The 27,404-nt window shown below is 43.5% G+C and overlaps 1 protein-coding gene across 1 annotated transcript in view; it reads right to left on the bottom strand.

Moving 5' to 3' along the window:
• CCN6 (cellular communication network factor 6) overlaps positions 1–25,506 on the bottom strand; it is a 46,582-nt gene extending 21,076 nt beyond the window's left edge. Inside the window, exon 1 of the mRNA XM_061366857.1 lies at positions 25,205–25,506. Coding sequence (XP_061222841.1) covers positions 25,205–25,506 — 302 coding nt within the window. The remainder of the gene's footprint in view (positions 1–25,204) is intronic.
• Between the last annotated feature and the right edge of the window lie 1,898 nt (positions 25,507–27,404).

Here is a 27,404-nt window from a genome sequence, read left to right as displayed (position 1 = left end):
AGGAAAGTTTGCAGTAGGATTTGCAGGCAGGCTGCTGCTTGCCTTGCCTAATGAAGGACAGGACGGCTGACATGGACAGTGCACTCCTGCACACCCTGCAGTGGAAGAAACCTTTTTTTGAATACTTTGTTCCTTGGGAAAAGCTGTTTAGCTGCTGCCTAAGCAACTGTCAGTTCACACTGTCAAGCATGAAGGGTGAAAATGTGCTTTTTTGAAGGGTAATTGGTGGGAGTGTAACAGCACAGAGACTATACCACTGTATGATGGGTTGTCCTTTCTGTGCCTGTCTCCAGCCAGCCTATAGCTGTGTCTCACATTGGGAAAAGGTAGAGCTGCAGTGACAGAGGAGAGCAGAGGCTGGGACAGGCAAGATGTGGTGGGGTGGCCATGCAGAGGACGCCTGTGACACAAGCCAGGGCCTCAGGCAGCCAGTGGGAAGCAAGCAACTGGGCAATTTATAGAAGAGAAGTACATGCTGCCCTTGATTTATCAGCCTACTTTGTACTGTCAGAGGGAAGCAGGGAATTATTATGATATTTGCCCCAGAGATATTTTCGGAAGCTGAGTAAGTAAAGAAGAAAGTGTAAGCTCCAAATTTGTTGGGAGATAAGAAATATTAGTAATGAATGGATGCTTTTCAGAGTGGAAAGAGGTTAGTAAAACAGGCTGTTCATCTGACCACAGAAATCTGGGAAAAGGTATAGACAGCAATGTGTTAATTTGGCTAAGAATAGAAATGCATATAATCTAAATGCAGCTATAAAGTGCCACTGAAGCTGCAGAGTTGTCTATGCTGTGACCATCACTGTTTAAAAAAAAACACACCAGTTTTAAGTCGTAGGAGAGTATTTCTGGTATACATACAATACCTAGCCATGGTTTCTGCCTTTTCTCCCTCTGCCCTTAGTCTTATATCAGATCCTATAAATACTGAAAAGCCCCAGTAATACAACTTCTTTTATCTAGTATATGTTCAAACTTGGTGGTGCAGGTAAAGACCATGCTCTGGCTTTATCAGACCTCTATTGCCAGCAGTGTTACTCCCTCCTGTGCCAGGCAGAGCAAACAGGGCTCTCCTCCACGCCTGACCCCAGGGCAGTGTCTGGTGAAGTCCCAGGAAAACCCAAACCCCCAGATTTCTCTTGGACCTGAAAGCAGCTCCACCAGTGGTTCCTAGTTATCTCTGCAGGTGTTTTAGGGAGGGCTCTCTGACAGTCTTATCCCCAGGGGCCAGACAGCAAGGGTGTCTGCATGTCAGGAATCACACCAAACAGCAAAACTTTGCAGAAAAATACACAGAAAGAAAATTATAAATTTACATTTGAAAAACTGGCCAAAATTCAGTCCATGACAACACTGGGCCAAGAGATGACCCATGTTCAAAATGAAGGGGCAGCAGGTTAAATGCTCCCAGCCCAGCTTTTCATCTGGGGTAGCAGCACACTAGCTCTGTGCCACCAAAGCACAACAGAATTCCACAACCTGCCTGTAAAACCTACAGGTTTAGGCCACAGGGCCACGATTCCTTGGAGCATCACCTCCATAATTTGTCCCCAGCAGAAGGAGCAGTCCCACATTGGCAGGCAGTGAAGGAAGTGCAGCATCCTCCTAAACGTGGATCAATACTGCCAAATTAACATCCTCAGCAATCATGCCAGAAACCTCAAAACTCATAAAGTTGTCTTGAGAAGCACATGATTTAAAAAAAAATGATCATGTTTTATTATTTTTCTGTTTACTCAGCCTCTGGACTTCTGGTCCCTGAGGTCGGCTCTGCAGCCAAAGGGCTACAGACTTTTTCCAAAAATGAAAGCCAAGCTTGACAAGGGATTATTTAGTCATACAAACCCAGACATTAAGAAAAAAACAACAAGGATCACAAGACTGGATCACTTCTGGACTTGGCATCACACACGATTTTTCATACAAGCCTGTGGAGTAACATGGTTTCAAAATCCTTGGAAATGCTCTGTGGTTTTATGCAAACTCCTGAAGAACCAAGTGCTGGATGCCTTTCCTCCCTTCCTCCTCTCCTCCTCTCCTCTCCTTCCCATTAGTGTGGTATCTGAAGTACTTCAGGTATTTATATCCTTAGCATTTCAGATTTTGACCATATCAGGGAATACTCACAATGAAGCAATTTTCTGTCTATCCAGCTGGACTCAACTGGGAAACTTTGACTCCTGTCTTTATAAAAGTAGAGTAAATCCTAAGTTGCCATGTTTTATTGTGCAACTGGACAGACAGAAAATGGAAATAAATGCATAGTACAGAAAAAAATGAGTTTGTAAAATAGGTAAAAACTTTAATGAAATTGCCTTTACATGCCCTGATGTCTCCAACTGCCACTAGCGCCATTGCCCTGTAACTTCAATAAAGCCATGCTCACACCACGTCCCTCCCTTTCTGTTCTCCCCCAGTTTAATCAGTAAACTTCTTGCATTTGATAAGCTACAGACAAATACGCTTTTCAGAAACATGACCATGAAAGCTGCAATTCCTCTTCCATTCATCAGGACATGTGTAAGGACACTCGATTAATGTGCCTAGTCTTAGCAATAAAATGAAATTCTGATTTTATCATAATATTCTAGCTTGCCAATCTCTTTCATTAAAAGAAATGAAAAGGTCCACAATACCCGTCCTCCCCACAGCCCGTGCTACTTCCTCAAGGTTAAATAGCTCACACTTCACTGCTGTCTCTGCTACTTGCATGTAATTGTATTTTCTGTGTAAGTCTGTGTGTTCTGCATCTCACAGTAATTCATAGGGACATACTCTGGTGGTATACTCTTGTGCCAGCCTTTTGAAATTGTCTGTTTTCTGTGAGATTAAGTTCTTCCCTTCTAATTAAAAGAATTGCTCAAATCTGGCAAAATTAATTGAATATACTATTAGCTAATTTATTTTTAGTTAGACCTAAGGGAAAATCCAATTTTAGACAACGAAGTTCTACAGCACATCTCCATCTTCTCCCTTCCCCTCAAGAAACTATTTCTGATGATCCAAATTCTCCCAACATTCCCTACCTCCGGTACAACACTAACACTGCAGGCTGACTGGAAAGCTGCATATGTCCAGTCTACAAACCACGTTGACCCCAAGGACCTGAAGTCTGGGAGGTGCAGGCTCTGAGTGACCACAGCTCCCTTTGCTAGCTTGTATTTTGTAGAAACCGAGGCAGAACCTCCTTAACATAGCTACAGTGTCTGCCCCCACTGGTGCCCATATGTGAATTTAAAAGAATTCCCTTAATGCTAAATTGAATATTTACTTAGGAAAAACGTCTTTGAGGATAAACATTTCCTTGGAGACTGGAGGATATTGCATTTCTCCAGCATAATGCTTGATAGCTATCCACCTTAATGGATTTTAGATGCCCTGGTATTTCTCCGCTGAAGTAATCCTGATGATGCAGTGACAGTTTCCCCAGTCACAGCTTTTGTCTTTGTAAAAAATGAGCAATATTGGAGTACTATCTGCAAGGCTCTGCTGGGAGAGTTGTAAGGAACGCTGCACACAGACTGCATGCACACATACTGAAATTGCCCTAGAAATGAACCCTGCTAAAAGGTTAAAGACTACAACAGCTCCATTTTACAGCCAGCAGCTGACAAACAAGGACATTATTCTCCCCTCATAAGGAAGATTAAGGTAAAATAAATAAGGAGCACTGCAATGGCACTCACCTGAGAGGCATCTATCACCCAGGGCCACCACAGTGTGTGTACATTGGCTTTAGTATCACCCTAGCAGCAGCACACTCCTTCCCAAACACAGGACATTTTATACAGCAGCAGCCAAAAGGTCAATGCTTCCCTCCTGAACGTGACTGATATCAGACATTTCAGCATTGTGGAAACCTGAGACACAGGGATGTGGAGATAAGAAATGCCCTTCAACTCAAGGCTCCTTCTCCTGCCTGAATTTACCTTGGATTGACAGCAATGCAGATGCTTCTGCTGTTCAGCCTCTTGTCAGATTCAGTGTATATAGAGGGAAAGAAAGAGGTTTGAGTGTCACTGCTTTCATGCACAGCTAAAAACTAGCTGTTAGCGGTAAAAGATGTATTTCAAAAGGAAGGTAACTGTACCAGAAGCAGAAGATTTCCATGTGTATACATATACACAGCACAACTATGGATGTGTTGCACAGTAGATCTAACCTGTTAGTACCTATTGTTCAGGTTAACAAAGAAAAGAAAGAAGAAAAAAAAAAATGAAGAGGATGCTATCACAAATGTACACAATAATTACACTAGTTGGTTGCTGGGGTCTCCTTCTACAGCCCCAAGGCCAAACTCAGTGCCTGTGCAGAGGCAGAAAGTGATAATGGCTGTCAGGAAGGTTGCACTTTTGCTATGTGAATTTTTCCTGTCCAAACTAAAAATCTTGTATGCAATAACCTCTGTGAAAACTGAATGATGCTGCTCTTATCTGGCCATCCTCAGCACCCAGCTTTCAGACCACTTTTCCATTTCTCTCAGTGCAGGGCAAACCAGACCCTCCAGTCACCCTCAGCATAAAAAGCAAATGATCTCAGGGCTGTCCAAATCTTGCCTTTCCAGGGCTGGTGAGAGCAACCCAGGTCCCCTGAGGATGGCACCAGCAGCCACCACCACCTGCAACCAGTCCCTCTGTGCACTGAGGCTGTGGAGGGGGAAGCCAGAGCCTAGCCCCAGGGATGTCACCATCTGTCCTTCACAATGTTACGAGGAGACTGCTTAAAGAAGCTCTTGAAAATGTCCCTTCAAGAGGCTAGGCTCCTCTCACAGAGGCATCAGCAAAGGAACCCTGGGTTTCAGGTACCTGTGGTGCCAGCAGCTAGGTCACTCATGCCAGGCAGAAAGAGGGCTCAGTGGCTGTGCTTCATTGGAAATAGCCCTCCAAAGCACGGCAGGGTAAGGTTTGGTGCATTACAGAGGATCACCTGTTGATTGGGAGCAGCATGGGCTGCTGCAGGCACAGGTTTTGCCAAGCAGCTCCCCACAGCCAGCTCGCCAGCACACAGCTGAGTGCAGCCAGCCACTGCCAGGAGGCCTGCGATCAAAGCTCCTCAAAGACTTAGTGATGCTCTCAGCAATGATGCCAATCTGCTAAGTGTCTGGTAATGGGGAGAGATGGTTTGTAGCTAAATGGTCTGCTGATGTCTGTGTGGCAGCAGTGACCCACAGCAGCAGCTGCTGAACGCTTCCCTCTGTCCCTGCTGTGGGGTTTTATCAGCATGTACTGCAGTGACCACCAGCTGCTGCCTGCTATGGCCTTACTTCACCAGGAAGGCTCGGGGATGTAATTTATTGGATCAGAAGCAGCTGTTTGCAGGTTTTTATTTGCAAACAAGGCAGATGTCTGTTCCAAAAACACATCTAGGATATCGACCCTCTTTGTCCTCAGGAGAAAATAAGTACCTTTTGGGTAGCAGTCTAAGCAAGCCAGGTGACTCACATACAAGAAATGTCTACTTCTGCCCTTCAGCTGGAAGAGGAACATGGGGTGCCTAGGGCAGCAGTAGATACCACCATTGTGGGGTCCAATGAAAACAGCACAGGTGCTCCCCAATCCCTCTCTTAGTGATCCCACCCTGGAGCTGCACAGAGATCTGCTTTTTAGCATGGTGCAGATCTCCCTCTTGTGAGCATCCTCGCCAAGGCCAGGTCAGAATAGCCATTTGAAATGTCATGGGTTTAAGTGTTCAAATCCTATGCTGTTTGCCTTTTTTTATTTTTTTTTTTTCCGAATGCTGGAATATTTGGGCTGTGGTCCTAGTGGGGTGCTAGAAGTTAGACACATAAAACCAGTCACACCTCATCCAAAGACAAAGCCTAACCATGTGATAATTTATTTCCTTGGGTTTACATCTCCTTAGTCATAAATTTGCTTTTTGCTGCTGTTTCTCAACCTGTTGCAGTACCTTAGTCTACCACTGATCAACAAGATCTTAGATTGCTTATTAACAAACTATGTTAATAAGTAAAGTAGTCAACTGGCCACTTGTGACTTCATGTAACTTGTTGATAACCCTTTGTTACAGAAAATTACAGATTTCCTTAAAGGACTGAGATCATATTCTGGTAGGGTAACACCCAAGGCTGCATTAGAGACCAGAAAATCTTGTTTATCAACTTGTCATTGATTTCTGGTAAGTGAAAATGTCTGTCAAACTGTCCACCAAATACATCTACCTCAGAGACAACCACCTATTTTAACATCTGTCTTACTGACAGATGGCTGATTAGATAGTTTAGCATCAAGATTTTTTCAACCCATGCACAAAGTTATTTCAGTCACCTCTATGAGCATCTTAACTTATACTCTTCAAGAAAGACTACAGACAGAAAGCAGAGGCTCTGCACAGATACTGCTGCTTATGCAATTTAAATTTCATTAAACAGAAAGTGGTAAAATGCACTTGTTTACATTACTTATCCAAAGGTCAGTAGGAGGAGCAGGGGAATACATAGCTAAACATGATCAGCACGTGGTATAAATATGAGCCTACCAGTCTGAAGTCCTCAGCATATTGTAGGACAGGCTCTCTCCACATCGAGGAGGCTGAGCTAGGGATGTACTTCAAAAGTTTAGCTTGCTAGTGGTGAAGAAGAGGGCCAGTAGGCATTGCGGTATCATTGTTCTCTGTGTTTATGTTTTCATTCAACTCCTGCCCAACTCCTCTCCCAGGCTCAAAATGCTCAACAGTAAGCAGACTTTCTATTTTACTCTATTTTCAGAGTGAACAATTCAACCTAAAAAACAAGCACAGAGAATCCTGATTGTAGAACCAAAAAAGCATATTTTTGTGATAAACTTAGTGTATATAGTAACTACATGCATCGCCTCTTTATGCATATCTCTCTCCTGGCAGTTCTTTATCAAAAACACTGTCTGCCTGGGTGAGATGCTGTCTCTTCTGTACTGCATCTCTCACCCTCCGAGTTCTCCTTTTCCCTGCATGCCCAAAAGAACTTGCATGACATGGAGAACAGCCAGACATCTGTGCTATGTGCAGACTAGCAAGTGTCCTCTGTCTTCTCCCATAACAATAATAAGGCTTTCTCTGTGCGTACTCAGAAAGAACAAACCTCTTGCTCTGCTATCAGATGTTCTCCCTTATGGAAAATGCAAGCCCCAAGAAGTAGTTAAGGCTCTAAATCATTTCAGAGAGGGCCAGGTTTTCAGATCCCTGTTAAAAACAGCTTTTCACTTCCAATTTCATTTTCTAACCAATTTTCTTTCAGTAATGGACCACACCCACATTACTTCTTCTTAAACTGAAATGCTTCCCACCACTGCTTCCTTTCAACACCCCTTGCAAGGCTTGTCATTTACTGTACATCTGCATTTTGCAAGCCACAGCCAGCAACCAAAAGGTCTGAACTCTTCATGTTTTGCTTAGCACTGGAGGAGAAAAAAGCGGCATCTTAAAAGGAGACCCCAGCAGCTGAAAAGCCACCTCAAAATGGGTGTAAGGCTGAAGGAGGGGTGTAGGAATACTCTAGTGATTGTAATACTTAAGCACAGAACACTGGGGCAGTCTGACACATGAAGACTATGTAGGGCTAAGAGCTCTTCTTGACATAAACATTCCGCTGCAACCATCAGAGAGGACAACTTTTGAAGTCAAGAGAGTATTGCAATGAGTGGCGATAGTGAGATGGGCCTAGATGGATCTTATAAAAGCCTCAAGTTCATCTCTACTCAATCCTTCGTACAATCTGAAAGTAGCATTTGAAAATATATACAGTGGAGTCTCTAGGTGATAGAAAATTGAGTAGTGATTTGAAGGAATTAAAATACAGCATGGACTAGAAAATTTCAGAAATAGAGTGCATCCTAACTAAGATTTAGAAAGACAAATGTGAAATGCTTCCTATCTAAGGGAAACATCAGATGCCTTAACACAGAAAGTAGAGATGTTGCTTTTGCACAGCATAGCCTAAAAGGAAAATGTATCTTGGGATGTACAGGATGGATTGGCACAAAGGCAAGTGCATTCCAAGCAAGAACATTGCTGAAGTGAAACCAAGTTGGAGCTTTTCCTGAGCTAGACTGGCAATGGTAGGTCTTGGTGTGAACACAGAATTCATCTAGGGGCATCCTTCTGTCAGAACTGACAAGAAAAATGCTGGAGGAAATTGAAAAAAGAAATGAAAAGTTTTTTTTAAGTCTGAAATTGAAAAAGGTGAAACTAAGAATATTAAAAAGGGGGAGGAAGATATCCAAAGAGGTCAGCAAGAGTATTTCTACAATAGCACAAACCACTGCCCTATCCATTTATTGAGGACAAAATAACAAGCAGGAGAAAAGAAGAGAAATCACAGATAAATCTATATGTATTTTTAAGAAAATGTGCAGAATTCCCATAATTGGTGGAAATAGATGGGGACACACTGTGTAGTCCAGGCAGGTTGGTGCTAGTGGTTGAATCTAGCATGGGAAGACAACATCCATGCTGGTTACATACAGTAGTGCAGCCCCACCAGCTCCTGCAGCCACAGGGAGCCTGTCACCAGCTGGTGTTAGCCAGGCATTCCAAGATCCCTTTGCCTTGTACCCGCTGGAGCCTAGCCCCATTGCCCCTCTGATAACACTTCCCACATAACATTCAGTGTAATTATTTTAACCAGGGTTTTTAACTCAGCTGTCTTCAGTGAGATTTACTTATTTCTGATATCCATTTTAAAATGTTATTCATCTTGATTACAGAAGCTTTAATTTTATCTTTGGTTTATATCACAAATATTATACTGAAAATAATGTGAATTTCTTTCAAGTGGAGATCCAAAGGAGTTCATCAGCCAGCACAAAGAGGTGCAGAGGGACTTTCTGATAATGTGACATCTTCAGTGGGCCCCTCTACGTGCTGTTGGAGCTAGAATCCATTTCTTGCAGAAACAGTGGGTTGCTGTTTCAAAATGCTGAGGAGAAATTTTTAATCCTTTTCCTAACTTCAAGGCTTATTTTTTCCCAAAAAATGTTGTAATGTGGATTTTATGTAATTTTTTTTTTTAATTATTCAGGGGGAAGGTTATGCTATGCAGTAGCCTCCTCCCACAGCTCCCTTTTGCAAAGGCTGGGGAGCAGGAAGCCCCTTGGAGCACCCCCAGTGCTCTGCAGCTCCCTGAAGCTGCTGGGTTTGCATGACAAAAGCAGATGGGTTCATTCATCACAAAGCAAAAGGTCTGCAGGGAAACATCTTACAGGCTCAGTGAGCAAGGACACAGGAGGATTAGATTGTATATGGCTTTGGCTGCCAAATTCTATGTCTGCTGCTCTATAGTGAGGGTCATGCTGCTCTTGTCTTTCATCTTTCTGTTTAGATTTCATATTTAGACAGCACCTTGCATATTAGAAACCAGATGTGCACATGTACATGTGTAGGTTATCTCACTTGAAGGCAGAGGATACTGTGGCAAGGCATGACAAACACCCATCAGATTTTAAATGTCTGGCTGTACCAAAGCATAAAAGACCCTTCATCTGTACAGTGAATAATGAGAGGACTGCATGTATAGTGTGGCAGCAGGAAATGTCCCAGAACCCAAACGGATTCACTTCAACATCTGCACAATAATAGATTTTTCTTTTCCTTTTTAAAATTTTTCTTCAGTTTGAAACAAAGAAAACAAAGCCACAGGGCACAGTAAACTGCACAGAAGGGCAATGATCTGAAGTTGTAGAAATCATCACAGTGCCGTGTTAGGATGCTGGGAATTCTAAATGTTCAACAATAAAAGAGAGCTCGCACTTAAAGGTGACATTCAATGCAATTCAAATGGCATAATAAAGCAGCATGTAATTAGGTACACAGTTCGTATCAAAGGTCCCCTTATTACAGAGCTGCTGAGTGTGTTATGCAAAAGGATTTAAAATAGACATTTCTGATTAAACAAGGTCTCGTTTCTAATGTATCATTCCTCTCAGACTTGCTGCTGCAGCCAGGGAGGTCATATCATAAGGCTAAATTTATGACGACATAACTGTTTCCATGGTAGCAAACTATTGTCATAAACACTGAGCTTCATGATTTCACAGCTGGATTAAGAAAAAAAAAGAGAATCAGGCTGGAGAGAGAGGAAGTTTTTTATTCCAATGAGAGTTAGGGGAATACAGAAGATTGCAGGCAAAGAAAATTGCTTTTTGCGTAAATGTTCTTTTTTAAGTTTACCCCAGTGTGAAAGCCCCTTTTAAGGGATATAATTTGGGTAACGATCCCTCTCCTATTTAAATGCTCATAAGGCTAATGAGCAAGCTTGTCTATTTTTGGAAACTTCAGCTGTAAGGCTGGATGTTTTGCAGCAGGAAGCCAACTGTACTGAAATGTGTTTTCTTCACTTTCCTTCAAGCCCCTGACCCTTTGCTCCATGAATTTCTGTAACTTCACCAAATAGAAAGCAATTTACAAGCGAGGTTATCTTATTTATAACAGTGCATAGACCCAACCAGCCACCATTCACCTCCTCATTTGGATTATGGTTTCTTTTTACCAATTATGTTGAAACATGCATGACTACTGAATGGAATTACCTGTTAACATGGGCAGACTGTACTACAGTAATTTTTTTTTAGGAGAAGTTATTTTTCCTGACATGGTCATTTATGTCATAAAGCTAAATTAGTAGTGGTAATTATCAGCAGCCCTTGAACATGAAATGCAATCAGGGATATTTAGCTGTAGGAGGCCAGAGGTGTCCTGCTGTATCACCAGAAGTTGTGATATACCATCACACCTTGATGATGGGACTCCCCTTTCAGGGGCAAATCCTTGGCTGGCTTTGTGGGCATGAAAGCCACATGGCTACACACCTACTCCCGTGGCCAAAGCCCTGTATTCCATCCCTGCTGCGGCTGAGAGAGAGGCCTGGAGAGATCTCTGGTGCCTATCACTTGCCATTGGCAAGCTCCTCTCCAAGCACCATCCAGTTCTACCAGCAGAGGAGATTACAGTATGGTGGCTACAGGTCTTCTGGGTGATCTATGTAGAGCGGGTAAAGGTCCTGTTCTCTGGGAGCCCTCAGTGGTCCATGGAAGGAGACCTCAGAGCCACGTCTCTGAACTACCCCTCTGCACTGGCAGGGAACTAGCCTCCCTTCAGGCAGCTACTGTGTGTGACACCTCCCTTCAGGCAGCTACTGTAGGATAGGAAAACCTCCATCCTCACTGACTTGGAAAGTAGTATCACGAAGCAGCATCACATGATGAAACCACAATATTCCTACAGGAATACAAGTGGTGAAATGTCCTGTATTGGCCTCTATCAAAGAGAGCTCAGAGCTCCAGAAGGATAGTTACTGTGTCTCCTAGTGATTCCTCTGGAATTTCTACAGCAGAAACAAATTAAACATAGCTCATCTTACAAGTAATTAGCACATTTCATTTCAAGAAATCCCAGCTGACTTTACCTACTAGGCACTAGATTAGTATGTCCTGCACTAAAACGTGCCTGACATTTAGCTTTCTAACAAAGATTTATTCATGTGAAAATAATAAACCTTGTCAAAATATAAAATGACAGTGCAGGCAGTGCTACAGGCTGCAAAATTCCTCCGTGTGCCCCACCAAAATGAGAATGCTTTAGAGCAGCACAAAGGCTGTTGGCCACAGGTCCAACACATTGCTGCTGCTCTCCTATTGACTGTCAAAGTCTTAAGGGAGCATTTTTTATTTTCTTTGAAAGGAATCCAAGATAAACATAAAGGTCATTCTGTAAGGCTACTTCCTTCCCATAAGATGGAACATGGCCTTGCTCTGTAAACTGGAAATGCCAGGTCTGGATATTGAGAGCTGTACACTAGAGGTCACTGCTATAATAAAGGAAAGAGCTCGCTTGCAGGTAAGGCAGGGTTTGTTTGCCGCCTTATTATAAGGTGACCTGTAATGAAAAACACAGCTAACTGAATTATACTGTACTTCATCAAGTGTAAAGAATCACTGAATAAAGACTGTTCAGCTATAGATGAAAATTGAGAGATCTTCAGATGTTTGGAGAGGCAGAGGTCAGGGACCCTTTATTTTGAAACTCCAGTTCACTTTCATTAGTTTCAGTTAGCTCAATTGCAACTGGAAAATTATGTCAGCCTGTGGCATTCCTGACACACTGGTCCTCTTGCCAACCACACATCCCGCTCTCCTTTTTTTCCCTGTTGGTTTTTTTTCTGTAGGAGGTACTACGGAGTTGGCTCATCTTGACCAAGAGCCCAATGCTGCCTTTATCTCCCACATCCAAGTTCTCCTAAACAGTGCCAGTAATAAATGGACACAGGTCACTCCAATACAAATCAGAGATGCAAAACAATGTGTAATTGGTTGAGGATTACAGGTGCAATGCTGATGAAATAGCTGCCTGTAGAGAGTTTGTCACTGCTAACCGTGTGCCAAGAAACTTATCCCGAGGCTTCCTAAGTCTCCAAGCATGCTCACATTTTGTATCTGTTTCTGTATACTCTTAATTAGTGTCTGGGACTCTTTATTTAATGAGGCATCCCACACTCTGGCAGCGCTAACTTCCCTCTCTCGCATGTTACTGCTGAGCAGACGTGATAAGCCCGAATTTTCAGCCTGTCTTCTCTAAGCTTGTGTCACAATGTTATGATGCTATTTAAATATCTTCTTCCCAACCCTGGTAAATTATTAATTTCATTCAGGATCAAGCCATGTAATCTGTCCAGGGCCTGCTTGCTGATGATTCGTGACATGTTTCCTGTTTTCTTTCCTTTATCGGAATCACGGTTCCTGATGATTTTGCACATCTTCATGTGGCATATCCTGTCCAGGGAATTTTTTTGTCACAGTGGTCAACAATATATTTTGTCAGCTGTTTCTCTTATTCAGCCTTATTTCCAGTATTTCATGCCCTTCTGGCATTATTTTATCCCATTTACTTCATTTTCACAATTTCTCTAATTTTTTGTGTCAAATGGCACACCAAGCAGGAACATGATAGGGGAAGGTATTTTTGTGGTGCGCAGGTGTGACACCAGCTCAGCCTATGTCACAATCCTGGCACGTCTCCATGCTAACTTCTTATATGTTCTCCCATGTTTCATCTTGGTCAGATATCACACAGTAAGAGGTGAGCCCATCACCACTACCGAAGCCACCTAATGACTAATCAGTTTCCACAAAGATCACCTCATTCCAGTACAGATTTCTGTCAAAACATTTTCCATGACACCTAGCTTTACATATTTCTTTTGTAGCTTCCATCTTTCTTACCCCTAAGTAGTCTTCCTTTTTTTTTTTTTTTTGCCTATTTCCCCCAGCTAAGGGTAGCCAGAGAATTTATTTTCATCTCCAGTGCCAACACTGTTCAAAATTATTTCTTCCTCCTGCCATTCAGTAGGCTTTTAGACCTTTTAGGCTTTACATCTGTGACTAAACTTAAGGTCAGCTTTTCAAAGCTATTTCACATTACAGTTTCCAGTTCCGTTCAACCTTTGCCTGTTATTTCTCCCACGGCTTTTTCAATATTTCATTTCCTGGGTTTCCTACCTCTACTTGAGTATCCATTTCCAATTTTTATACACCAGAAACTATAAGTCAAGACTGTTTCCAACATTAATCTTATTGCTATGAGTCTCTCTCTCCCCAAGCAAAATTAGTTTGAAAATATTCTGTTTTCTTTCAGTCTAATAATTTTTATTTAAAACAGCATTTGTTATATAAAGTCTGCAGTGTGCTAGGGCAAATTAGAGGAAGAAGCAATCTAGAACTATGAGTTCTGTGAGTGTTTTCTGTGTAGTATTAAGATTGATTTCTACCAAAATGTCTCTGGTCATGTCCATCACCTTCCTGACACTTCTTTGTAATTGAAAACAACCTTGTTGTGCTGCCATTAAAATGCAGAGAGGTGCAAAAGAAAATCCGACCAATCTTTTTCCAGGCCTTGCACAAAGTAAGCAGACTGTACTATGTTGATCATTCAGAGGAATACCTGTCATAGCATAGTTCCCCCAGTATTACACAATAATTGCAAAGATTTTCTAGCAAATATGTAAGTGCTTCCTGCCCTGCTATACATCTTCTGTGAAAGGAAGTCTTCACAACAGTCCCATCAGTAAGCCAGCATTGCCCTATCTGATGTTCCCTCAAACACCCCCCTGCGGCACTGTCTGCCCTGAGCCTCATGATTGTGAGCCAGCTGGTCTGTTGCAGCCAGTGTGCCACATCCCTCCCACTTCCTCATCGACTGCCAGGCACCCTGCTGGTACCTAATCCTCCAGCATCCCTCCAGGACTCCCCGTGATACAAATAAATAATCAGCAAAGGGGTTGCCTCAGAGCTGCTGGCCAGACGGTATTTCTAGGTCAGTGGTTCCCTCTCTTTGGGAGGGAATGGGTTTGGAAGCACTCATGCCAGTGACACCGCCACTTGAGGACATGAGAAAACAAGGTCACAAGGAGAAGTTTCAAAATCAGTGTTTCGGACTGTAAATTTTTCTCAAAAGGGGCTTTCTTTCAAATGCTTTTATAAATTATGGCTTACACTGACCTTTTTAATGTGACGTAAGAAGTAGTGAAGGCAACCTTAAGTTGGGTATTGATGCTGTTACATGCAATAAATCCAGAAACTGACTCAATTTCTAAGCTGGGCTGCTGTACATGCTCCGAATCTACACACGCTATTCATTCTTCCTTCTGCAGTCTAAACTTGGGTGCATATACATATTCAGCATATGCCCCTACTCCCATTCTTTATTGGAAGGTACCTGGGACCCTGAGATCTGAAGCAGATTTTGTATACTGTTTTCTGGAAAGCTTTGTGGCAACATGGACGTGACACCTGGGGAGGGCAGAGCATTTGTCAAAAGACCCCAGTAGGAATGTTCAAAAGATTCCCAGTAGGAATCAGAAAACAAAGGCAGGCTAAGTAGTTGGTACCTTCATTCATTTTTCTAATTGATACAAATTCACCCTGCACAGGAATGGTTTGGAAGCCCCAAAACCAGATACATTGTATTTCAGCTCTGCATTTTATATTATACTTTTGTTGGGCACCTATCTGCCATTTGCATTTACAGAAATTTTAAGCTTGTGTATGAAAGAATGAGTCATAATGTGTTGCTTCATCTTGAATTTACCATTATCGCTTGAAGATATGTGGGTGTGAAAGTAAGCAATAATTTTAATGTCAGATTTAAACTGGAATGGAGGAAGTACAAACCTCCTAGTTAGCTCTAAGATGGAGCTGGGATGAAATTTGTGGTATGGCTTCCTGCAAGCATACAGGCCTGACCTCAACTACTTCAAGAAGGGGAAAATGGATGACCAAGGGAATTACAGACCAGTCAGCCTCACCTCTGTGCCTCATAAAATCTTGGAGCAGATTCTCCTGGAAGGCATGCGAAGGCACATGAAAAACAAGAAGGTGCTTGGTGACAGCCAGCATGGTTTCACTAAGGGGAAATCATACCTGACCAACTTGGTGGCCTTCTAAGATGGGGCTACAGAACTGATGGACAGGGGCAAAGCAGTTGATGTCATCTACCTGGACTTGTGAAAAGCATTCGACACTGTCCCACCCAACATCGTTGTGTCTAAATTAGAGAGACATCAATTTGATAGGTGGAACACTCGGTGGATAAAGAACCGGCTGGATGGCCACATGCAAAGAGTTGTGGTCAATGGCTCAATGTCCGGCTGGAGACCAGTAACGAGTGGTGTCCCTCAGAGATTGGTTTTGGGACCAGTCTTGTTTAACATCTTCGTAGCTGACATGGACAGTGGGATTGAGTGCGCCCTCAGCAAGTTTGCCGATGACACCAAGCTGTGTGGTTGGGTTGATACGCTGGAGGGAAGGAATGCCATCCAGAGGGACCTTGACATGCTTGTGAGGTGGGCTGATGCCAACCTCATGAAGTTTAACCATGCCAAGTTCAAGGTCCTACACCTGGGTCGGAACAATCCCAGGCACAGCTAGAGGTTGGGCAGAGAAGAGATTCAGAGCAGCCCTGTGGAGAAGGACCTGGGGGTGCTGGTCGAGGAGAAAATGAACATGAGCTGGCTTCAGTGTGTGCTTGCAGCCCAGAAAGCCAATTGTACCCTGAGCTGCATCAGAAGGAGCGTGACCAGCAGGTCGAAGGAGGTGATCCTGCCCCTTTACTCTGCTCTCGTGAGACCTCACCTGGAGTATTGTGTGCAGTTCTGGTGTCCTCAACATAAAAAGGACATGAAACAAGTCCAGAGGAGGGCCACGAGGATAATCGGGACTGGAGCACCTCCTGTATGAAGAGAGACTGCGAAAGTTGAGGCTGTTCAGCCTGGAGAAGAGAAGGCTGCATGGAGACCTCATAGCAGCCTTCCAGTATCTGAAGGGGGGCTGTAGGGATGCTGGGGAGGGACTGTTCATTAGGGACTGTAGTGATAGGGCAAGGCGTAATGGGTTAAAACTTCAACAGGGTAAATTTAGATTGGATATAAGGAGGAAATTATTTCCTGTTAGGGTGGTGAGGCACTCTAATGGGTTGCTCAGGGAGGTTGTGAATGCTCCATCCCTGGCAGTGTTCAAGGCCAGGTTGGACGAAGCCTTGGGTGACATGGTTTAGTGTGACGTGTCCCTGCCTATGGCAGGGGGGTTGGAACTAGATGATCTTAAGGTCCTTTCCAACCCTAACTATTCTATGATTCTAACCCCTGAGGTCCTTTCCAGACCAGGATTTCCACATCTGCTTTATCCAAGTTCTCCAGTGGGTTAAGTCTGATCAAGCTGCACTTCTCCCCAAGAGAGGTCATGCTCTCACATGGTATTTGTATGGATGAAGGTTTTCATTGCTTTCAAGTGATGTCAAGGAGTAGGATCACAACTGTTCACACGAAATTTCATTATGTCACTTGGCTGAATGCTCCTTGGGCTGGGATGGAGACGTATGATGAATTTTTGGATGCTAAACGAATCACTATAAACATTTAGTATGATGTATTGGTGATTGTGGAGATTTGTGTGCAGGACTGCATTTTTTGAAAGGCTGGCACCATCCTCCTTATAACCCTTTCCTAGTTGTTTTCGAAGGGTAATTTTGGAAAGTTCTTTGAGACTAATACCAGACTGCACAGACAGATCCATAAACCACAGAGCTAATTCTCAGTCATTTGGAACATTCTTGTGCTTTTGGGACAGGAAGCTCTAAACCACTTTTGATTCCCCCATGATATAGGGCTGTTCAGGGGACTGATCTGTCTCCATGGTATAAAAATAGCCAAGAGGTTCACGTGGTCCCGATGTGCTGCCCCCTTTAAGCAGTATGTGCCAACCACCATTCTAATGAGGTATCTTCACAGGATATGGCAAAGATGGCTAGTACAAAGCCCTTGGAAAGATCCGAGATAACTAAAGAGGTCCTTTGAGTGTTAAGTTTTCTCAGAGGGACTTATATAAACCATTTTCAAATCTCTTTATATTCACTGACTGGTAGTTATCACACACTGAGGCTGTGGAAGCTCCCAAGCCTCTGAGACTGCAAAGGGAAGGTTTCCCAACTGTTTGCAAATAATCAGAGGTATGGAGATGACCCACATTACAACGGAAACATCACTCATCCTTCTAAAGATTTTAATCTGGATCTCACCTGCTATTCCTCCTGTCTCGCCCTATTCGTCCCTGGCTAAATGAAAGTGTATTGATTGTAAGCATATTGCTGTATTTTGCATATGGAAAACATGTCAAAACAACCACAAGCTATCTGTGAAGGGTGATATTAATGAAGTCTCTCTGCCTGAGAGGATAGCAGAGAATTTGTTAATTTATTTGCAAGATGTTCTGACTGGAGTAACAATCTTGTAATTAGCTTCTACTTTGGCATTTCCAATGCCTTTATGTGCTAATAGTAGAAAACAAGGGAAAACGTAAATATGCAAAGGTACTCAATTTAAAATAAGACACGTGATGGACTCTTCTGTTCACAGGAGATGTGAAGCAAACAGATGATTTTTTTTTTTCCTAAGGCTTTCAGTGCCCAGATCATGTTCCACAGACATGAGGAAAACATGAACTGCCACTCCATGGCCATAGTGATGAAGGATTTATGGCGACAGCACTCGCTGTGCCATGGCACACTGGCAGGACATTGCCTCACCCTCTGCCCACAGCCAGACATTCATTCCACAGAGGAGCTTCACTGTGCCCCATCTCACTCTGGTAGACCCTTAGCCCTCTGGCACACATGTGCCTCCCCCCTCCTGTGGCTGCCCACTTCTGTGGGCTCTGTCACAGCACTGTGACACTGCTGGCACCAATAATTGGAGTTAGTCTTTATTGTGTTACAAAGTGCTTAAGATTGTAAATGTGTTTGAAAAGGTCTAGCTGGCACTAAAGCCTAGTGTCACACTCAGATATAAAAAGTCACCTCTTGTAAGAAAAAAAAGCCCTCTCATCATAATTAGAATATCACCAAGAAATTTGCAGAGGCTTGGTTAGGGTGAGCATACCCCCCATTTCAAGGCTGATAATGACACAAGGAAGGGAAATGACATTACATGTTTGGAGTGAGCCTTCTGCCCTGCCAGGCAGTATGGACAGAGAAGGGAAGCCTGACAGCAGTGTCCCAGGACTCCCTCTCCCTCCTGCAGCAGGCTGCATGCACTGGCAGGGGATGTGTTCTTTGCCCACTAGTATATTGCAAGAATTAGGAGCAACAAGGGAGTACCAAGTGCCTTCATAAGTACAGAGGATAAAGAAAAACAAAATATAATGGGTCACCCCAAGTTTACCAATAGGACAGTGGGAGTTAGCCCAATATCTCCAAAGCCTGTGTCTAATCTAACAGTATCACCATTCTCCCTGTATGTGACTTAAGGACAGCTTGTTAATCAAGCCATTTAACAGATATGAAGGGTAGAAGGTATGTCATTTTGGTCACTAATCTGAAGTACTCCTATTTTAGCCGAGCTGTTGATGGCAAGGTCTTGAGAAGTTTATTAATGAAAAGCATTACCCAATACCACTGACACCTGTGTGAATCTTCATTTCCATGAAGTCTGAATCAAGACAACTTTTCGTATCAGAATAAGGAAATTTATTTAATTCTGCTTTCACACAGAACAGTGCAAGAAATGTTACCTACAGACTTTAAATGGGAATCTCTAGAGAAATGAGCGCAATGGAAGGAGCTAATGGGGCTGATCTTTACAACACCCAAAGAAAATAAACAGTCTGCAATCTAAAACTAAACTAATCTAAATCTAAACTATTTTTCTGAAATGCTTTGGGTAAAAAGGTGAAGAATCCCCCCACAAAGCACATATCTCTCATGACAAGTCCAGAGAAGCACAGAGCTTGAACTACTTTGACTCATTTGTTTCTCAGGAAAACACTTCTGCAGAAAAACTTTTCCTCAGCAGCTGTATACTGAATATTATTGTACCCACCACCGCTATTCACACTGGCCAAGGAGTTGACAGACAACTGTTTTCCGGTTTGGTTTGAAAGATGTCATCTCTAAAGAATATTCTTTGTCCTAACAGCTGTGCAAGAAAAATGTATATGCCAAAATAGAGGAACAGAGGGGAGTGACATCATCAGCCCTGGTAAGATTAGAAAGAAAGGGCTTTAGAAAGAATCACAAGGAAAACTATTAGTGCTACTCACAAGCAATAGGAAGTGTAACATAAAACCAGGGCACAACAAACTGTGCAAGTACAAATGCATCATAGGGACATTTGTGGGAGAGGGAGGCATCAGACACAATCCAGATAAAACAATGTACTTTAAAGCATCATTTCCCTCTCAACAAATTATTAAAAAAACATAATAAGGTTGGTCACCTATAAAGATTTTAACAAGATAATCAGAAATAACAGAGGCTCAGAAGAGCAGAGAAGGGAATGAGGGTGGACACCAGCGCAAGAGCTTGCAATGCATAAGGGACACCGTCACTTTCAAAGATAAACTATAATATTGCCATGTAACCATATTCCCAGAAGAGGTTGCTCAAGTGGCAATTGGAGCACCAGTATTACTAGAGAGCACTCTGAATAAGGACCTAACGAGACAAAACTGTGCTCAAATGGGACAAAAAGAAAGATTTGCCATAGCTGCAGGCTATCAAAGTGTTTGGCAGAAGCACACTGCACACCTAGCAAAAATATTGTTTAATCTGTGTGCAGCCAAGACCAAAGTGAAGATTTTCAAGGGGCAAGTGCAGGATCTTAAAGATCAATTTGAAAATTCAGCATACGCCCAGACAAGGAATTTATCTAGCAAATATTATTTTGAGGTGGGCAAAGTGCAAGAGGAATATAACTTGAAGAACTTGATGCAGTTGATAGTAATATGTCCACCAGCAGCTACAGTATTTGCTCAGAAAATGCTTGTATTCCTTCCCCCCAAAACCACAAAAACCAAAACACACACCCAAACCACAAAACACCAACACCACAAAACACACCAAAAAAAAACAAAAAAACAAAAACCAAACAAAAAACCCCAACAATTGGAGAAGGCTGAGGTTCTAATGACTCTTTGCCCGTCTTCCCAAAGGCTCACCACACCACCCAAGCTTGAAGGCAGACCAGGGACTGTGAGAATGAAGACCTTGGGCCCACTGTAGGAGAGGATCTGGTTCAGACCATCTTAAAACTGAACATGCACAATCCATGGACTGATGAAATCCATCCACGGTCCTGAAGGACTGGAATGAATTGCAGCCACTGCCATCATATTTAAAAAATCATGGTAGTCAGGTAAAGTTCCCGATGACTGGAAAAAGGGTTATATAATTCACATTTTCAAGAAGGGGAAAATGGATGACCGAGGGAATTACAGACCAGTCAGCCTCACCTCTGTGCCTCACAAAATCTTGGAGCAGATTCTCCTGGAAGGCATGCGAAGGCACATGAAAAACAACAAGATGGTTAGTAACAGCCAGCATGGCTTCACTAAGGGGAAATCGTACTTGACCAATTTGGTGGCCTTCTATGATGGGGCTACAGAACTGATGGACAGGGGCAAAGCAGTTGACGTCATCTTGTGGATGGACTTGTGCAAAGCATTTGACACTGTCCCACACGACATCCTTGTCTCTAAATTAGAGAGACATCAATTTGATAGGTGGAACACTCGGTGGATAAAGAACCGGCTGGATGGCCACATGCAAAGAGTTGTGGTCAACGGATCAATGTCCGGCTGGAGACCAGTAATGAGTGGTGTCCCTCAGGGATCAGTGTTGGGACCGGTCTTGTTCAACATCTTTATTGCTGACATGAACAGTGGGATTGAGTGCACCCTCAGCAAGTTTGCCGATAACACCAAGCTGTGTGGTTGGGTTGATACACTGGAGGGAAGGAATGCCATCCAGAGGGACCTTGACACACTTGTGAGGTGGGCTGATGCCAACCTCATGAAGTTTAACCATGCCAAGTTCAAGGTCCTACACCTGAGTCAGAGCAATCCCAGGCAGAGCTACAGGTTGGGCAGAGAAGAGATTCAGAGCAGCCCTGTGGAGAAGGACCTGGGGGTGCTGGTCGAGGAGAAAATGAACATGAGCCAGCTTCAGTGTGTGCTCACAGCCCAGAAAGCCAATTGTATCCTGAGCTGCATCAAAAGGAGCGTGACCAGCAGGTCGAAAGAGGTGATCCTGCCCCTCTACTCTGCTCTCGTGAGACCTCACCTGGAGTATTCTGTGCAGTTCTGGTGTCCTCAACATAAAAAGGACGTGGAACTGTTGGAACAAGTCCAGAGGAGGGCCATGAGGATGATCAAGGGACTGGAGCACCTCCCGTATGAAGAGAGGCTGCAAAAGTTGAGGCTGTTCAGCCTGGAGAAGAGAAGGCTACATGGAGACCTCATAGCAGCCTTCCAGTATCCTACATGGATGCTGGAGAGGGACTCTTCATTAGGGACTGTAATGATAGGACAAGGGGTAATGGGTTCAAACTTAAACAGGGGAAGTTTAGATTGGATATAAGGAGGAAGTTTTTTACTGTAAGGCTGGTGAGGCACTGGAATGAGTTTCCCAAAGAAGTTGTGAATGCTCCGTCCCTGGCAGTGTTCAAGGCCAGGTTGGACAGAGCCTTGGGTGACTTGGCTTAGTGTGACGTGTCCCTGCCCACGGCACGGGGGTTGGAACTTGATGATCTTAAGGTCCTTTCCAACTCTAACTATTCTTTGATTTTATGATTCTAAAAGAGAAATGAGTGCTCCAAAGAAAATAAGCCCAGAGATTTCCAATGAAGACTTGCGAAACACAGACAAGTGTACTTCCACGCCTGAACTCCCTGGTCTCCAAGTACAAATGGAGGAAATAGCCGTAGTATTTGTGTGCAGACTTGCTATGAATTGAAGATGATTCATGATATCCCATAAAGGGTCCAACAGCAATAGGCAAGGGATCTGCTTGAAGACAGGAAGAGTCAGCTACCTTCTGACACAGAGTATCCACTAAGGCAGTGCAAATGAGTATCAGGGGACTTACCATCCCAAGATCACACTTAAAATGAACTTCTGGACAATAGGCTGCAACCTAAGTCTGAGAAAGATTGAAGGTTAGAGGGCATCATTCCATTTTAGTTTTTCGTTTAGTTTTGGTTCAAAAGGAAATGCAACAGAAGGGCTCAAAGGGATACCCCCAGAGCAGAGCAGGTCAGGTGCCCATGAAGAATACCAACCTACAAGCAAGGGCCTAACGATTGCTCTTACTAGTGTAGAGTAACACTGAAGGCACCTTCTGAAATTGAGGGAAGAGACCACCAGATGTTCTTCTAATGGGCCTCACAACCATGGAGAAAACCAAACACAAAGCTACAGCCAAGAAGCACTGTCAGCAGATGCTACTTGCAAGGACACTGGTAGTACTTTGACCAAACGCAGAAAAAGATTCAAGCTCAGAGGCCTAAAACATCATCTGGCCTAGTGGTCTTGCTTGACAAGAATGTCAGTCATTGTATTCTAAACCTTCTGCTTTGTCTGCTTTAAAAAAAAGGATTTGATCATTTGTTTTCCCTTCTGAACTGCACCAATTTACAACCTCATGGCTGCTCTGCATGTGTGTATATGCTGGGCCATGGAGAAGAACATGAGTTTGGAAACCAAATGAATTAAATATTATTTAATTTACCATACCCAGTGTGGAAGAGGGACTTAGCTGGCTCTTTACTTCTTATGCAACCTTTCCCACTGAACACTACCTCACAGGTCAGACATCTTTCCAAACATAATATCGCCTCATAATAAAATTTACGAAAACATACTGAAAGGTCAAAATAACTGTAACAAGTTATAAAGTCTTTTACTTATTCAAGGTCTCTATTTCCCATAATATTTCTTTAATCTTTCAGTATTTGCATAAACTTTTGCAAACTTTATTAGGCTAGCATTTTGAGTTTGGGTGGACAGTGTTAAAGTGTTAATCCCTGAATGCATTTAAACACCCCAACCAGACTATGTAATTCTAAAATATTTAATGTCTCTAGGGCTCTCTCTCTACTTTCTTATGAGCAGTTTTCCTGTGCTGGTTGAGGGGATTGGATAGTGTTGTGCAGGGCTCTGCTTTCTAGCTTTATCACAGCGAGGCTAAGATGGGGTTGGTCTAGATGATGGAGAACTGAGTGGAGCAAGCAGTCTCCCCTTCCAACATGAAGGATTCGTTCTGATAAAAAGCAGATCATGAGGAATAAAAAGGGAATTACCAGTGTCCAGACATTGTTCTGATTAGGTTAGGAAGTTTTCCCAAGTCTCACCATCAAACACAAGTTAAAATACCTTCTCACAGACCATCTTCTAGGAGTTAATTCACAGATACTCATACAAGCTGTAAACAAAGGAAGTTTGCAATGCATTTCTCTGAAAAATGTGCTTTTACGAATTCTTCCAAAAGCATACAAGAAGCGGAAGTAAAGCTAGAAATAAGAGTTCTGTCTTCTAATGACAGGCACATAAACCATCAGATTTCAGCTTTTCAGCACCACCCACTCACTTTTCTGGGACTCAGGGCATGGGCACATGGTTGAGCATGAATCCAGAAGCATTGACTTTAGGAGCTGCTGCAGATCCGCTGTGTGCAATATTCACAAAGCACATGTGCTTATCAAACTGTGTATCATCACCTCTCTGTCACTGGCTACCACCTGTAATTGCAACACAAAGTAGGACATACGTAGGCACATATCTTTCAGTGCCCAGCTCCCATATTAGCTCACACCACCTCCTGCAGCAGTTCAGGCTTTATCACTTGGCCATGGCATTAACAGAGGTCAGGACTGCCCCAAAGGTCATTGGCCTACTTGTGGAGCTAATTACACCCAACAAAGGCTTGATAGCACACGACTTGGGTGAGAGGGTTGGAGGGAAATGGCAATAAAATCTTATGTTTCCATATGGCTTTGCTAGACAAATATTTGAGGTGTGGGGGCAGATTAAGCTCTCAGACTTGCCCGAAGTCAGGGTAAACCTGCCTTGGGTTAATCCACCCTCACTGAAGCTTAGTACAGCAATGCTACATTCTGCTGGGGAACACTGTGAATATCAATATCTCGGCTGACAAGCAGGTATAAAATTAATTTGCCCTAACATGATTATGAGCTGTCTGTTCCTTCACACCTGAACAATGAGCTACTTATTTCTTATGGTATCATGTGAAACAATGGTGTTTTAATTGAAACCTAAAACCTGAGTCCTTGATAGATCCTGACGCTTCTATGACAACAAAATCAAGTAATGAATCAGATATGAATGAAATTATCAATCAAATATTAGAGCTTCTACTACAGTTTCTCAGCTCTTATCTGGCTCTCTCACACCAGGTAAAACTCTGAGAGGGATGCAAAACCTCATTGGATTTTTGCTGCAGTCTCCAAATTCATGTGGCTATTGTAAAGCAAAAGTGCTTGCGGGTAAGAAGAACTGTCCATTTGCCTAGCACTAAATCAGCTGATGTGTGTGGACATACCTGAGCTATAAGTGGAGTTATACAAATTCTCTGAATGTGGCTCCTGCATCTTCAATAAAATAAGTAATACTTTCAATTATGCACATTTCAGAAGCAAATCAGGTAGCTTCAGAATACTTCTTTTGAATACAGGTTTAACCACAGCAGTGTTACTAGAGGAAACTTTCACACCTTTGCAAATGGGATGTTACTTTCATTTACACAAATAAAGCAAGTTATAGTTTCCCTCGGACACCCGCTACACTTTATCTGTTCTGCATAGCACTTTAATACATAAGCCACAATACCTTATTTTCATCAGAGAGGCAGCAAGTCTGGGTTTAGGCATTACTGTAGGTACTCGTGCTGCAGCACAGCACTGGGAGACAACGGCAGGCCGAGGCGAGAGGAGGAGGATGCTGATGGCTTCCAGGGGCACTGGGGAGGCCGCAGGCACCAGAGGGAGCTCACACAGCACGGCAGGCCGGCTCGCCAGAACCGGGAGCACCCGTAGCTATCCCGCAACCGCCTGGCTTTCCCAAACCTTATCCCCCGTGTCGTGTTATCACGTACAGGATCCTGTGATGCGTGTTTAGGAAGAAGGAACACAAGTCGGGAGGAGATGGAGCCTGACAGACAGCTCTCCAGAGACATGGCGGGGCCTGCAGCCTTTGCTTCACCTCAGCCACTGCTGGAGCAGCATGAGCTGCATGTTCCAGGCTTGATGAATGGAGGGGCCGGTGCTCTGGCGGCTGTATGAATCATATGTTCCATGTTCACTTGTAATCTGTGTAATTTCTTTATCACAGGGCAAAATGCATTAAAGCCCTAGCTGCTGCAAGGTAGCAGCACTCTGTGGGCTGCGTTCTGGTTTTCTTCACCATCAGGAAACAATACCAGCCAGGCTGCCCCCTCCTTGTGCACCTCATGCATCCTCGAGGCACTCAGCTCTTGGCAGCTACCTGCTTTCTTTCCCTTCGGTGCACCAGGGCTCAAGGGTGCTGAGAGAGGGTAACTCCTGCTGAGCTGCTCATCCTTATGCCCTGGAAACATGGACAAGCCTGGAAAACACCACAGGGAGCAAGTGGAAAGCACTTCGTTCGTACACAGCTCCAGAGGGTGTTTGGTTCCTCCTTGTCTTGCCAAATCTCTGGGGGATTTTGGTTCTTCCTCCTGAACATTGCTCCAGGCAGAAGGAGAAGGACCATGCAGATGGGGCTGCACTGTGTGATGTTCCCAGCTAGGCTGCTCCTACCTGTTTTAGCTGTGGAGGCAAGAAGTGGCAAGAAGTGCTCCTGAGCATATTGCCAGGAAATGGTGGGTCTGGCTGTTAGCCTCAGCAGGCCCAGAATAGCTGTGTTCTGTGTGTGCCCCAGATCTCACTGCCCATGTGGGTTTTCCTTTATAACTCTGTCACAGCCCTCTCTCAGAATGCTGCCCAACTTAGAGCAAATTTCTTAGTCATTTCCTTATCGACCAGACATAATGTCACACTGGTCGCTGTGCCTTTTCATTGTAACAGGGTCCTGTTTTCTGCGCCCTGGCTACACCTCCACCAGTAAACTAAGCAATGCTGCATCATGGCTCCTCTCCTGTGGTTTTTCCACACTCTCAAACCATCAATGGGGTAGCACAATCCAGACCCACACCCCACAGAGCTGTCCTGGCCAGTGCCCACAACCAGTACAGCATTAGCACTGGGCAGGGGCCATCTCTAATAGAGTGGGTGTATCTGGAGGGTGAAATGTGTAACTATGCAAACACCACCCATACTGCACCTCAGGGATGACAAACACATGCTACCCCTTTTTATGGATGGGGAGAAGGACCAGAGAGCCAGACTTCCTCTTTCTCTGTAGTTCTTGCCTTCTGACCTTCACTAGGTGTACATATCAGGGAGGGCTTCACCTCACCAACCTTTGGCTCTTTAAATTTAAAGTGCAATCATTCATTAGTCTTCTTCCTTAATAAAGGGACAGAAACAGGAATCTCTAATGGGCAACCTAAAATAGATGAAGTGAGTCACCAACAGGAGACATCTGTTACTATCTACTAATTAAAGACGGAGCCTAGAGGACTAACTCAGACAACTATCTTCACCCAGCTAAACTTAGGTGATATGAATCTTGCTTTACGTGTTTTTGTCTCTGAGCTTACTGGGTCCTAGGACAAGACATCTCAGTAGGCATGCTGTCAGACAAACTAGTACACTACTTGTACAAACATTCCAGTGCAGAGTTTCCTGTGCCTTTTTGAACTGATCATTCCTGATTTCCAAATGATTATTTGTGCAGAAGTAGAATTCTGAACATTTGCTTTCCAGAGGAATACATGTCATGCCATACAATCTGTGATGTGCAAGATTTTAGATTCATATCATAAATGGATTTCAGATATATTTTTAACCAACATGCATGTTCTTTGAGTTATACCACATGGCTGAAGGAGAATATACACTTCTGTCCAGTTCATGAGATCTCACAGCTCAAAGCAGAAATAGATGAGCAGTAGTGACTCTATACAGCACATATAAGAATGTGTTAGCAGCAACA

The sequence above is a fragment of the Neopsephotus bourkii genome, unplaced genomic scaffold, assembly GCF_033783945.1.
Source record: "Neopsephotus bourkii isolate Nb327-2 ecotype Australia unplaced genomic scaffold, CSIRO-AGI_Nbou_v1 NB_1358, whole genome shotgun sequence".
NCBI classification, from domain to species: domain Eukaryota; kingdom Metazoa; phylum Chordata; class Aves; order Psittaciformes; family Psittacidae; genus Neopsephotus; species Neopsephotus bourkii.
Note: the sequence above shows the minus strand (reverse complement) of the source record. Positions and strands in the feature narration are given on the sequence as shown.